The following is a 13,598-nucleotide window of genomic DNA, read 5'->3' on the forward strand; positions in this document are numbered from 1 at the left end:
CCTAGATGTATGCAATAGAGAGCAACAATGCTTGCCTCCCTTTTCTGCTGCGTTGGTTCCGGAAGAATTTTTTCCATTAATTTCTCCATTAGGGATTTAAAATAAAGTCTTGATTAAAGAGTTATGTCGTGAACCAAGCCAATCAGCTATGAGGTGTATCACACCACTACAAACTTTGATTTGAAGAGAAACATTTTTTTGAAAATCCTACAAAGGTAAGATCACTTCGGGGAGAGAAAGATCTACAATCCCATGAAGCACTGCGAACTGCATTATCATAATGGAGAAAAATAAAACTACTCTTTTACAAATGTTTGCACACTTACAAATGTTGTTTTTTTTTGTTTGTTTTTTATATATATATTTTATTTATTTATTATATATATACACACACACTGACACACACACACGTTTATTGCGAAATATAAATATTTGAATATTTTGAGAGGCCAACTCATTAAGTCATTCACATTGGTTCATGTGAGTGCGTGGAGCTGCTTTGGAGCATTTTTTTTTCTTCTATTGAGAATGTGATGTCACGCACGTTGCATTGTGGGAAGGTGTTGCCATCTTGGTACTTGATACTTCGGCTGTGAGACCGAAAGAAATGGCGACAGAGAGAGAGAGAGAGAGAGTAGCTTGATATTTGTTTGCATTTTGCGATAAGGCACAGTTTCTTGGGAACAAATGAAGAAGGGGGGAAGCAAAAGGAAAGGGGCTCTATCGGGAGAGACTGAATAACAACACCAAGCAGCGTTATTTAGAGAAACTACTTGACATCAACAACATGGACCCATACGACCTGCTACAGAATGGACAAAAGACCCAAAGCACTACCACATTTCACATACCCTGCCATAGTCAATTACCTGGGTTATGGTATCAGTGCCTACTGCCAAACAATGCAAGAGTTTAGAAGCTTTAAGTCATTACAATCATATGAACAATTTTGCTGTGGCTGGGAGCAAGACTTAGAAGTCCCCAAACTTGTAACGTTATACTGCAAGAGTTCAGTCACACTTGATGTTTCAGGCCTCATTCATATCTGGAAATACATCTGATATGAATCGGATACATACGTGTATTTGCATCTGCCGTGCAACATTAAGCGGACAGGTCGGACATTCCCGTCAATGAGAAACGTACGTCGTTAAAAAAGTGTCTTTAAAACATTTCTCAGTACAGATATAACTATAACCAATAATTGAATAACAGTGCATTAATTTCCTTAATTTGTGTTAAATAAAAGGCGTTCTGTGTTGAAATTTGTTGCTTTTGAAATCATGGTTTGCTCGCTGTTGCTGCTGTTGGTTTATTGACAAGCAGTTTCTCTAAATAAAGCTGGCTAGTATTGTTATTTAGTCTCTCAGAACCCCTTTAATTTATCTTTCTTCTCCATATCTTACATCTAAAATGTAAACAAATACTGTGCTGCGCTGTCTCTCTGTTGCTATCTCTGGAATGTTTAGTCACTGCTCTGTGAAGTTCTGAAGGCGTTGCCCCTGGCAACCGATAGCATCTCCTACCATCATGGTCGACCGGCTCAGATACTGCCCAAATCGGCACGTGACTCCTCACTCTCAATCCTCTGATTGGTGTAATTTTCTCCCCAGCATCATGGGTAATGTAGTTTTTCACCAGGAATTCTGCTGTTAAACACGATTATTTAAAAAAAAAAAAATAACTGAAATAATGCATGCATTCACACGAGAAGCAGCGGGCGAGCGTCGAGCAGGAAAACATCAAAACTGTTTTTGGAGCAGAGTCTATTTTTGTTTTGCTACTCATCCTCAATTAAAGTAAAAGCACGCTTTTGATGGACAAAATAAATATGATTTCACACAAAAGTGCTGAAAATGCATATATGTCTGAAAAGAAAAAGAATTTTCTTTCTGAAATGAACAATTTTTTTTAGTTGGATATTGGATGTGAAAAGAAGGAAATGGTTCTTCCATAACACTGCAATTTAGATGTGTGTGAATTTCCCACACCAGGAGTAATTTATATAGTCCTGTTTTATAGTGATTACGGTTCAAAATTGTTCTATGCAAAATTTAAAATGTTCTACTAAAGAAAAGAGAGAATATAAATTTGTTTATGCTAATAAAGTGGTTAGAAAAAATGAAATCGGTATCCGCCTATAAAATTGTAATCGGTGCATCTCTTATATCTACCACTTTACTATTTGTTACAGCACGAAATAAACATTTCATAAGGAATAAACATCAGAAGAAATGTTAAAAGATAAAGTACTAGTACTTGCTGAAATCCATATCATGTCCAATGTAATTGCTCAATTTGCATTTCAACCGCAGAAAGACGTCAGTAAAACGGCTTGTCCTGTTCCTGGAGGTCTAACATTAATTCAAAACAAAGTTCAGCTTCAACCCTGATCAAACACAACTGAAGCAGCTAATTAAGAACTACAGGAGCACTAGATAAGTAGGTGTGTTGGATCTAAACTCTTCAGGTAGGCAGTTCTCCTGGAATGTTGTAAATGATATGTCACAAAGTGTTAAATCAACCTCAAAGCCATTCAATGACCATAAACTTGTTTGGCAGCTAGGAAATGAACTCTAGAGAGGAGCATTTTGCTAAATGTATACGATGTATTGCTTATGTATTGTATTTTTTGAGTTATGTAAACAGTTCGCTGTTAAACTCATAACAGTATCATGGATCTGTGTCTCAGGTCTTAAAGTGACAGCAACTGCTGCCAAATTATGATATAATATTAAAAATTGGCAGTCTTTTCCCCATGGTATCAATGTCAAAATTGTGGCCAGTGAAACTAATGAGTCACAACAGATTGTTGTGGTTTTCCAATGTACAAAATTAGTTGAGACTTTTTTTCCCTAAATGTGCATCTACTGTACCTGATATATACCACAATTAATCAATATCAAATGGACTTTAAACAAAATCGTATCTCAATTGAATCACAAGCTTGAGAATCTAAATCAAAATAAAATGTGTCAGTATCCAGCCCTACAAGCAGAGTGTTTTCATGGTAAAAGTTTAGTGATTGCTTGATTGTCGAACACGACTGACTGAATGAATTCTTTACCATAAGCGAGTCTCTTTTGAACTTTATTAAACGAGTGTGTATCTGCCACTCAAACCAGCAACAGATAAAGGAGCATACAATCATCTAAATCAGACTGTACTTTGTGGTTTGATGTTGCATGATCACCAAACAGCATTTACGTTATCAGTCATGTGTTAGAGGTGACTATATTCAGGTTATAAAGGTTTTTTAGAAAACAATGAAAAACAGAGAAAATACAAATGTTTACAGATTTCTGTACTATTTGGCGAAGATAATGCTGTGTGAACAATTTGGTGGAAATGGTCTGAAGAATCGTTTGGAAGGAGGTCTTGAATTTTGAAATGGAAAATGTGTAGTGGGTAATCCTGAGTTGAAGATTTGGCAAACAAGCAGCAGTTCATAGGGATGTTTCAGGGTGAGTGAGTTTCAGACAGCGGCTTCCTGTGGAGAGGTGATTCATTCAGCTCAGTCTGTTGCTGTGTCTAATATCGTAGGCTGCATCCTCCGTAGGTCGCATTTGTCGGCTGCATACATAATTGAGGCTGATTCATTTCAGTAAACTGGCCCCTACATTCCAAAGTCATTGAGAAATTACAACAATTTACGCTTCACTAGGAATAGTAGGCAATTTTATGATGCTTAATGTTTTGAAATAAGGCAACCTTTATGATGTATGCGGCTGAGAAATGCAAGGCCGCAGCCTTCGAAATGAGAGACAGCTTGTGCGTGTCTGTGGCACCTGATCATGGAGGTCGTCCTGCACTGAATTCCTCCTCTGCAGCTGAGCATGTAATGGAGCATTTGGCTACTGCACGCGGTGAAATGCTCTCCTTCTCGTGCCAGGGCTTTTCCTGTCATTATCTTTCTGCCATAATCATATCTTTTTTTTTTATACAATTTTAATGCTTATATGAGACGAAATGTAGTTTTAGTTTTTTGCTGTCACAATGAAATACTGCTGGGTAAAAGGTGTGTCTCTGACTTTCTCAGATATTAGTCAGATATTTCAATACGGTCAGATAAGCTCCACCACTGATTTGCCTGTTCTCTGCCCATCTGAACTGGTCCAGACAAAGGTGTACAGCTCGTAGTTTCATGGCACACTCTGTTTGTAGTGAGAAAATGTGTTGTGGTCTTTTGGAACAAGCAAACAATGCTAAGGCCAATAGTTGTCCATTTATGTGGGAACATTCTTAAAGTTGAGCTAGTACCGTTTTCTTGGTCTAGTCTTCTTAGTAAAAATAATACTGGTTTGTTTTCAGATGAACTAAAGTGTTAACATGACATTTTAGAAGACAAATTGCTTAATCTAACTGCTGTCAAAGTCAAAGTAAGCCTACATTTATTTGCTCAAAGAGGAAACGGATGACACCCACCCTTTACTCACCCTCGTGTCGTTCCAGATCCATAAAACTATGGTTAAATTTTGAAACGCAACACGAGTTGATTTAATTTAAAGATTTATTTTCGCTGTTTATTTCGATTGGATAGTATCGAGAGAGACCTGACAGGAAATGTAGTGGGAAAGATATAGCCCTTCATTGAATGTCCAGGGAAACAAAACTTAAAAAATCCCAAAAAAGTGATGAAAATGACATTATTATTATTACAGACTGGGATGTAGTTTAATCAAAGTCTTTTGAAGTGATTCAAACACTATATGTAATGAACAGATTCTACACGGATGGCACTCATGTATTGTACACTCTTTTTTTTTTGTGCATCACACACTCACAAGAACCAATAGCTGCGTTTTCGTTACCCTTCAATTTGCGCAAATTAAAATTGCGAAATGAAAATACGCTCAATGGAAACACGTCAATTTCGCAAAAACTCCCGTTTATCGCAAAAAAGTTTTTACGCTCGTATGAGGAGGTTTTTCAGGCAATTCGAAAAAGGATTTTTTTGCAAAACTGCAATGGTATTTAGCGCATTCACAGTCACCTGACTTAGAAGACGGAGTGTGTTTTAGGTCCGTGTCCGCAAAAAAAAATAATAATGATCATCATTAGCCTATTATAACATTTATTAGGCTACATATGTAGAAGATGCTTTTATCCAAAAAAGGAACAAAGCAATTTGTCACATCTCATTCATAGTTGAGGTTGGACAATAATAATATTAATAGGGCTAAGATTATCACGAATAAACACTCAATTTTGACCAATATCCAAGAGTATTGGATGGCAGACAGACGTGGGCGCGCCGTGAACACTTGCATTTTCCCATCAACAGTGGAATCAACTTAAAATACTCTATCATTTCTGTTTATACAGGAAATAATAATGCATTATTCGCAACTACTTTTATTTGCGTAATGTCACAAAACAAGAAAACGTTGTGCTTTTGTAAAATAAAATAAAACAATCAGGCGTGCTTTATGATCTTCGTGCGCGAGCGCGAACTAGAGCGCGAGAACTGAAACAATAACCTTTATAGACTAAAGCTTTAAATGTCCACTTTAAAAAGAACAAATTCGAATTGTAAACTAATACAGCACTGCGGGAAAAATATCATAAATATCCAGGTTCTAATTTGGCCTTAGAAAACCAGTAAAATCTACATTTTTCCCATATTAATTTGTGAATATTTTAAATGTTTTAAAGGGTGCAAAAAGTCAAACAAATATCTGAAATTTCGTTGAGATGTATATAGCGCAGCATTGGTGTCGTCAAACTAAAATGTTGTTCAACTTTGCGTTTTAAAAATACAACAACCGTTCATTTTTCGTTTTGTAACGACTGTTTGGACATAATACGAGATGGATTTCTTTATTAAATTCATTTAAAAAAAAGAAACAAAAATTACAGGAATAGCCTCTCTAAACTTCAAAGAAATGCCATCAAGACCTCAAAGCACAAATAAGGTAGAAACACCCAGGAACTATAAAGGATAAAAACCTTTCAGGAATCAATGGAAGTCTTCATTTGTTTCAAAGATGAACAAAAGTCTTATGGGTTTGGACTGGAGTGAGTAAATGATGAGAGAATTTAAATTTTGGTTTAATATGCCTTTAATATCTAAGGGAACTTCTCTTCTATCCCTTTAAAGGATAATTTGTGTAAGTTTCTTTATAGCTGAGTATTTTATGTTAAATAATTTATTATATATATATGTATATTTACAAATTTTGCAGGGGAAACTTATGAGCAGAATCGTAACTGCCTGTAAACTCAAATGCTGGAGAAGTGGTGTTATGGACTCCTTCTAAAGGCTCCTCCCCCTTCGTTCAGTGCTGTGCTTTGAATGGTGGAGTAACTGTCTAGGACTTTGCCTTTGAAGTTTTTTTTATGTGTGAGGAAGTGACTGTTTGCGGTCTGCAGCTGTGAGGCGGCTCAAGAACCAAAGGGGAAAAAAAGTGCAGTTAATGCATTAAGATTCGCTGAGTCACATTCAAAATGATGTTTACTGATAACACATTTACTGATAAGTGATTCACAGTTATTAATGTGTATTTATCCTGATTTATCCTTGTCTACCACTTTTTCCTATGTTTCTAACCATTCCTTTCTCTTTCTTAGCCATTAAAAAGAAAGAAAAAAGTTACATCCAACTCTGTGCCTTTAAGACTCCTATATAATGCCTTCTTCTCATATGACATGTGTAGCAGGGCTTACTGATTGGTTACAGATGTGTTGTCTTATCCAATATTCAGTTGTTTTTAACTACCCCATCCTTTAATACAGTGTCTTTGCAAAGTAGGGGTGTAACGGTTCAAATTTCTCATGGTTTGGTTTGTATCATGGTTTTAGTGTCACAGTTTTGTTCTTTTGCACTGAAGAGGACGATTTTCCGTTCTTAGTCACAGTAATGTTTCATAGTACTTCTAGCGCTGGGTAATATAAATGTATATCTCAATATTTTCCCAAATTTTGATGATATTTGATATGTATAGATATTTTTGCATTTGCTCTTGAAAAAATAAAAAAGGTGATATTCCCCCTCTCAAGTGAAAAAATATAGAACAGTTAATGCTACAAAGTACAAGTTGTTTTGTTGTTTCAAGAGTTAAAAATTATTATTTAGACCTATTGACCACTTACTGCTGTTTACTAAGTGAACACAAAAGGAACATTTAAAAATTAGTTTGAAGCAGATGCATATCAGCTAGTCGTAAGTTTGAAAAAGTTGGAATTTTGGCTTACACTCTTTATGACTTAACTTTTAACATCACAATATTTCCTAATCATATATAGTCAGGAAAATCTTCACAGTAATGTCACATATATTCAATGTATCATCTAGTCCAGGAGTGTCCTGTAGAGTTGAGCTCCAACTAGCCTCAACATGCCTGCATGGAAGATACAAATATGCCTAGTAAGACCTCTATTAGCTGGTTCAGTTGTTTAATTGGGAGCTGTATTCTCGGGGGACTGGAAAATGTGAGGACAAGTTGATTCGATGTTCTCACAGTATTTTTTTTGGGAGTTACAAAACCGGAGGGGGGAAGCCTTTGTGTGTCTTCCTTGGGAGCTCACTCTTATCTCTTCTCTTCCTATTGGAATGACCTGTGAACTGTGTGCAGCCTCAGTCTTCCTGTGTCACACTGAAAGGAAGTCTGTTGTTGTTAATATTGTTACACTTTTTTAGCTGCAGTCTCATTTTCTATTGGATTACATTTCAAATGTCTCCATATTGCATGGTATAGTTCATGAATAGTTTCATTTCTGTTAATGATAGAATTCAGTTTTATTTTTGTGGTTTCATTCTCTGGCCCCATTAAAACCATCGACTTAGGTGTGTCTCCTGTGTGTGTGTGTGTGTGTGTGTGTGCACAAATGCAGGAATCTCCCTCATGAAGAACCATTTCAGTTTTTCAGATGAGAGAGGGAATGAAAGGAGGGTTGTTTTGCTGCTGCTATAAATGTGTGTCCTGTGTGGACGTTCACAGATTAGTTAGAGAGAGCCTTACTGTTGCTGCAGTTCATGCAGTGCAATAATGATACCCGTTTTCACTTTCATGGAAAAGATCGCACCGAAATACACATGGCAATAGAATCACCATTGGCCAATTTGACCAATTTCTTGGTTAACCTGGCAGCTTTTGACATACTATAAAAGCAAATATATATTTCAAATCAAATCGGCTTTGATTTGATTGACCCTCTCAATTATTGTGACATTGATGAGCAATTATACTGCTGAGTCAGACCAGCAGTTTGGGCATTTCTAATTACTGGTTGAAACTTGTTTCCCCAAGTAGCCGTTTTTCCACTGTCGGGCCAGTGCGAGCCAGGGCTTTCAATGGGCCGGGCTGGGATAAAAATGAATTTATTTACGTCAAGATTGTACATCAGTCATTGAAAAATCTCCTTTTTCTTAACTTTTTGATTAATAAATGCTGCGTTCACCCAAGTGACGTTTATGTTAGTAATGTTATGTCAAAACATGAAGCAGCTTCTACGAAACGCTCTTACCGGTGAAGTTAAAGGTGCATTGCGCAATATTTCATGTTAAAAATACCAGTTTTTATAACCCATACATGCTTAAACAATTGCCTGATGGGCTGAATGAGCCCTTCTCTGATTTCTGCGATTGCCTCTATAATCCTTTACAGTAAAATAAATAAGAGTGATTCGGGACGGAATTTGAGACTGGGTGTGTCGTCATGCGCGTTCATGCTCGCTTGGCTATGTCTGGCAGGTTTGTGTATTCGCCGCCATTCTCTGTATTAGCGAAGACAACTCGAGCGAAAAAACTTTAGTCAACTTTTGACAAAAGTAGAAGATGGATTTAAAGAGACCCGCTTGTAGTTCATTCCAAAACCAAACGCAAACTCCATGTAAGACAAAGAAAATAAAACTTCTTTCTAGTGCCAGGCGTCGGAATAAGACGAGAGTCAACATCGGGAGATCTCCAATCTGCTCTAGGGCTCAAACGGATCCTATAAAAAGTAATAACTTATATTGTTCATGAACGTGTTTCCATACAATCATGTGGATACATACAGTAAGCACATAAAACAGTTCAACATGGAGATAGATGAAAACAAAAACCGAAGTTTTCTACTATCTCTCTTTTCCCCTAATTTACGCAAATACCTTTCCTTTCGTATATTTAAAATGACTTGCAGATTTATAACTTTATTACCTCTGAAGACATTATGACTGTCTGTAACTAAAGATTTGTGTGGCTGAGGGAGAACTTGAAGTGATTCAGTTTTGGAGCATCATGACGTTTGAGTAATTGAGTTCATCTTTGGGTAACTATGCCTTTAAGAAACGGACACAGCGAGTGCTGCTTTTCTAGAACAAACAGAATTAGCCTTTGCAAAGCAGACAACTAGCATTATGTAAATTACATGTAAATCCCATGGGAACTTTGCATCATCATCATCTATTGTTACGTCATCTGTCTGAGAAAGATATTTTGTTCTCCATTTCAGTTCCTGGTTTTTGTTTTTAACATCTGTTCCAGATGTTCAATATTTGAAGTATGTTGTGTGGTTTGAAAACATTTCTTGGCCGCCTTGGAATGTTTTTGTGTTCATTTCAGCAGGTTGAAATGTACAGAAGAATGTTGCCAATGTGATGCACATGATATATAACCAGTTGGTGTGTGGTGTTTTGTTGGTCTTTGGAAAAAATCCTCATGTAATAAAGCCTCATAACAAATGAAAAAGAAAACAGGGTGTGGCAATGTGCTTATTTTCATAACATGAGTGCCACCTTTTGTACCAGTTCTTTTATATTTGACTTTGTATTTGAGTACATCCCCCAGAGGTTTAAACTATATAAAGGTATTCAAATGTTTTTTAAAACTCTGCCAAGCTGTACAATGAACTATGAGCAAGCCTAACACGATGTCTCTTTTATAACAGCATACTTTTGCATTTCTTAGGTAGTTGTAACTTAGTAACTTGCATCATGTTCAAAAGTGTCCATTACCTTGTTGAATACAATGCCATGTGTCTTTGTGTTTCAGATGGATTGAAGCATGTTTAAATGAGGATCTTCCGCCCACCACTGAGCTGGAAGAAGGCCTGAGGAATGGCGTGTATCTGGCCAAGCTGGGAAACTTCTTCGCTCCCAGTGTGGTCTCTATCAAAAGGATCTATGACCGCGAACAAACACGTTACAAGGTAAGACTTAAGTTAAAAAAGCACTGTTATTGAAAAAGCAGAAGGTATGCATTCACTTGTTGCTTCTTTGTCCCATTTGTAGGCCACTGGGCTCCATTTCAGACACACAGACAATATCATCCAATGGCTGAATGCAATGACCGATAAGGGCCTTCCTAAGGTGAGGAGTGTGGGTGGTGAACACAAGTCTGCATGGTCCTGTCATTAGCAGCATTTCTACAGCTTTATTGAGTCACTAACATGACAGAGCTAGCCTCTGATCTCCTTTCCCATGTTTGGAAACAATGCTGTATTCAATCTCATCAAAGTACATATACTTGTCTCTCCCTCTCAGATTTTCTATCCTGAGACAACAGACATCTACGACAGGAAGAACATGCCCCGCTGCATCTATTGCATACATGCTCTCAGGTACCTTGTGTGTTATACACAAATATCTTGTTGGGGGGGAAAAGACTATTAAAAATATTTTTGTGTTGGTGTAGTTCAGCTGTGTTCATAATACATACAAAATAGTAATATATAGTAAATGTATAGTAATGAAGTAGAACTACTTAAGTACTGTACTTAAGTACTAAAATGCTGTATCTGTACTCTAGTATTGTTTTTTCCTCATACTTCTACTTGCATACTTTACTTCGATATTTTTTTTTTTAATGTTCTGCTAGTTACTCATTACAATTATAAAAAATTTACGAATCATTCCTGGCTTTTATGGCTTTCATGCTGCCTAAATCACTTGCCAGTTTTATAGGGTAATGTTATTGATTGACACACACATTGACAACTAATGCAGGGGTTGTCCTGCAATGACATTTTTTGGTGGCTGCCTAAGCAAATTTGTATCCCGCCAAAGAGCCTTATTCGATTGCTAGTTCAAACTTTTGACTGCTTTCTTTAATAATTACATGACACAATACTTGTACTTTTAGTACTTAAGTAGTGAATTTTTAAATAAACTACTTGCAATACTTAAGTACAAAAAATGTTGAATACTTTAGTACTTTTACTTAAGTGTGGTGCTTAAAGAGCACTTCAACTTCTACTCAAGTCACTTTTTTGATAGAGCACTTGTACTTTTACTCAAGTCCGGGTTTCTAGTACTTTATACATCTCTGCAAAATACTAGTCGTTTAGGGTCTGTTCATTCTCACACTACCTGTTTAAATGAGCCATTTACTTGTATGTGATAGTTCCTTTTAGTGATCTAGTACATTCAGGGTTTCATTTAAATTAGTTACTTCACTTTAGAGCAAACTCATTTTTAGGGACATTAGTTGTATTGAGCATCATTTTGAGGATAAATGCCTAAAGATAAATACTGTACCTATAAATTACTTAGTTAAATACTTGCAGTTTCAAATTAGCATCTCCAATTTAAAGATGATATGCGTATTTAGGCCTTAACTTTTTTATTGTTAAATTATGTTAATCATGCCTAGAAGTGCAAGGGAATGACGCTGTGTAGATTTGTTCTGCATCTACACTTCCTCATCTTGTATTTAATGAGTCCGAATTAATGAGGAAACCTGTTCTGGTTTCTGCTGAAGCACTTAACATGAGGCTAGAGAATCCTGCCATGTGTAACTCTCACATTCTTGCTCAATGCAGAATTGACACTGGGCCCAAAGGCCATAAATCTGGCCTTCAGAAACAGGAAATAACAGCATTTAGTTGGCGAGAATTTGGCGGAGGTCTGGCATGGGGTAAGGGGTACTGAATCCAGTTGTGGGTCTTTGTAGCAAATGTTGATGAAGGGATGTGGGTTCAACTTGAAAGTCATGCAGATAACATCTGACTCTCTTTTCAGTAGTGCCTTTTCCCGCACACACCTGTGGAATAGGATCGCTCTCCTCTGGGAAATTTGTTGCTCATGATCTCTTTCTGTTTTCTCTATAGCCTCTACCTGTTTAAACTTGGCCTTGCGCCCCAGATTACAGACCTGTATGGCAAGGTCGCCTTCACAGGTGAGTCAGCTAGCTGTGGTATCAAACAAAAGCTTGAGTTTATGCAATAACAACTGGAAAAGCCCCTGTTCATGTTGAGCTCCGGTCAATGTGAAAGTCTTTATCAATTGTATGAGTGTTTCCTGCCATTTTGGCTTGCTCGAACTTCCTGCCAAGTCCGTGAGTGGAAAACATTTTTTGCCAGACCTATTGAGAACAATGTCCAGCCAATCACATTAAAGCGAGGAAAAAAAAAAACACAGCCAAGATTACCTTCCAAAAGGTTACCAAGCTTATTACAGCATGACATTGCAATTAGTCTATCCTGATATTTATTGTATAAAACAATGAAACAAACAATATAATTTTCAATGAAACAAATAATCCCATTTTTTGTGACTTGTGTGCTGAGTTTGTTTTTTGGCTTTTCAGAGGAGGAGATTAACAACATGAAGATTGAATTGGAAAAATACAACATTCAAATGCCATCATTCAGCAAAATTGGCGGGATTTTAGCTAACGAACTGTCCGTGGATGAAGCAGCCTGTGAGTATTGTTTCTGCCTTTAAAGTCGAATTCCTCTTGGCTCTTTGGCGCAACTCCTTCCCTTGTAAACATAAACAACTAGACTTAACTTGCATAGCCAAGAGTTTAACAGAACAGTAATTTTTTCTGTTTGCAATGATTCAGTGCACGCTGCTGTGATCGCCATCAATGACGCCATTGACCACGGAGTCCCTGAGGGCACTCTAGCTGCCATGAGAAACCCAAACGCCATGTTACTGCAGATGGATGAAAGCGCTGCCCAGCAATACCAGGACACCTTGTTCCAGGCCAAGACTGAGAAAGTGGCCAACTCCCGAAAGAGAGTATGAACTGCACTCTACAGTTCCTATTAAAAGATTAGTTATAGTTGGGAACTAAGGTTGTATATCTCTGTCAATAAACCTAGCTAGACAGCATTTTAAGGCATCAGAAGGGATGTTAACTGATCATTTAACCATTAACCGACAAGATTGTTAAATTAGAATGGATAAGTGTCCATGACCCATTAAAAATAAAAATAAATGATTTTGAGAGGGCTTTTTATGCAAATGGAATTTTTACACGCACCTGAATTTCTTTTGTGAATGGAGAAAATCAAAATAAGAATATATAAAGAGTTCAGATGCAAAAGCCTCTAAATGACATTTGAAATTTTCTTCTTTAATGATGATTTTTTATCAAACTTGTATATTTAAGTTCAGTAATTTCACTTAAATAACAATTAATGTCATTTAGAGGCTTTTGCATCTGAACTCTTCATATGTACAAAAGGACAAAATAAGAATATATTAAAGGACAAAATACGCAAAATGTATCACTGAAATAATTCACAGATTGACAAAACAAAAGAAAAACTGTGACACTGTGACAATTAGTGTAATTTTATTATTATTTATGTAAGCAATAAGGTACGCGAGGCAAGTGCTGTATCGTGAATAAGTAACAGCTGAAGGGCTTTGCAACCCCTACTTATTCA

General features: G+C 36.8%; 1 protein-coding gene across 1 annotated transcript in view; it reads left to right on the forward strand.

Annotated features, from left to right (window-relative positions):
• Positions 1 to 13,598, forward strand: part of iqgap1 (IQ motif containing GTPase activating protein 1) — a 52,164-nt gene that overhangs the window by 16,822 nt on the left and 21,744 nt on the right. The window contains exons 3-8 of the mRNA XM_039654303.2: positions 9,974 to 10,130; positions 10,213 to 10,290; positions 10,465 to 10,541; positions 12,030 to 12,097; positions 12,509 to 12,622; positions 12,767 to 12,945. Coding sequence (XP_039510237.2) covers positions 9,974 to 10,130; positions 10,213 to 10,290; positions 10,465 to 10,541; positions 12,030 to 12,097; positions 12,509 to 12,622; positions 12,767 to 12,945 — 673 coding nt within the window. The remainder of the gene's footprint in view (positions 1 to 9,973; positions 10,131 to 10,212; positions 10,291 to 10,464; positions 10,542 to 12,029; positions 12,098 to 12,508; positions 12,623 to 12,766; positions 12,946 to 13,598) is intronic.

The sequence above is a fragment of the Pimephales promelas genome, chromosome 1 (assembly GCF_988280905.1).
Source record: "Pimephales promelas chromosome 1, fPimPro1.hap1.1, whole genome shotgun sequence".
Classification (NCBI taxonomy): domain Eukaryota; kingdom Metazoa; phylum Chordata; class Actinopteri; order Cypriniformes; family Leuciscidae; genus Pimephales; species Pimephales promelas.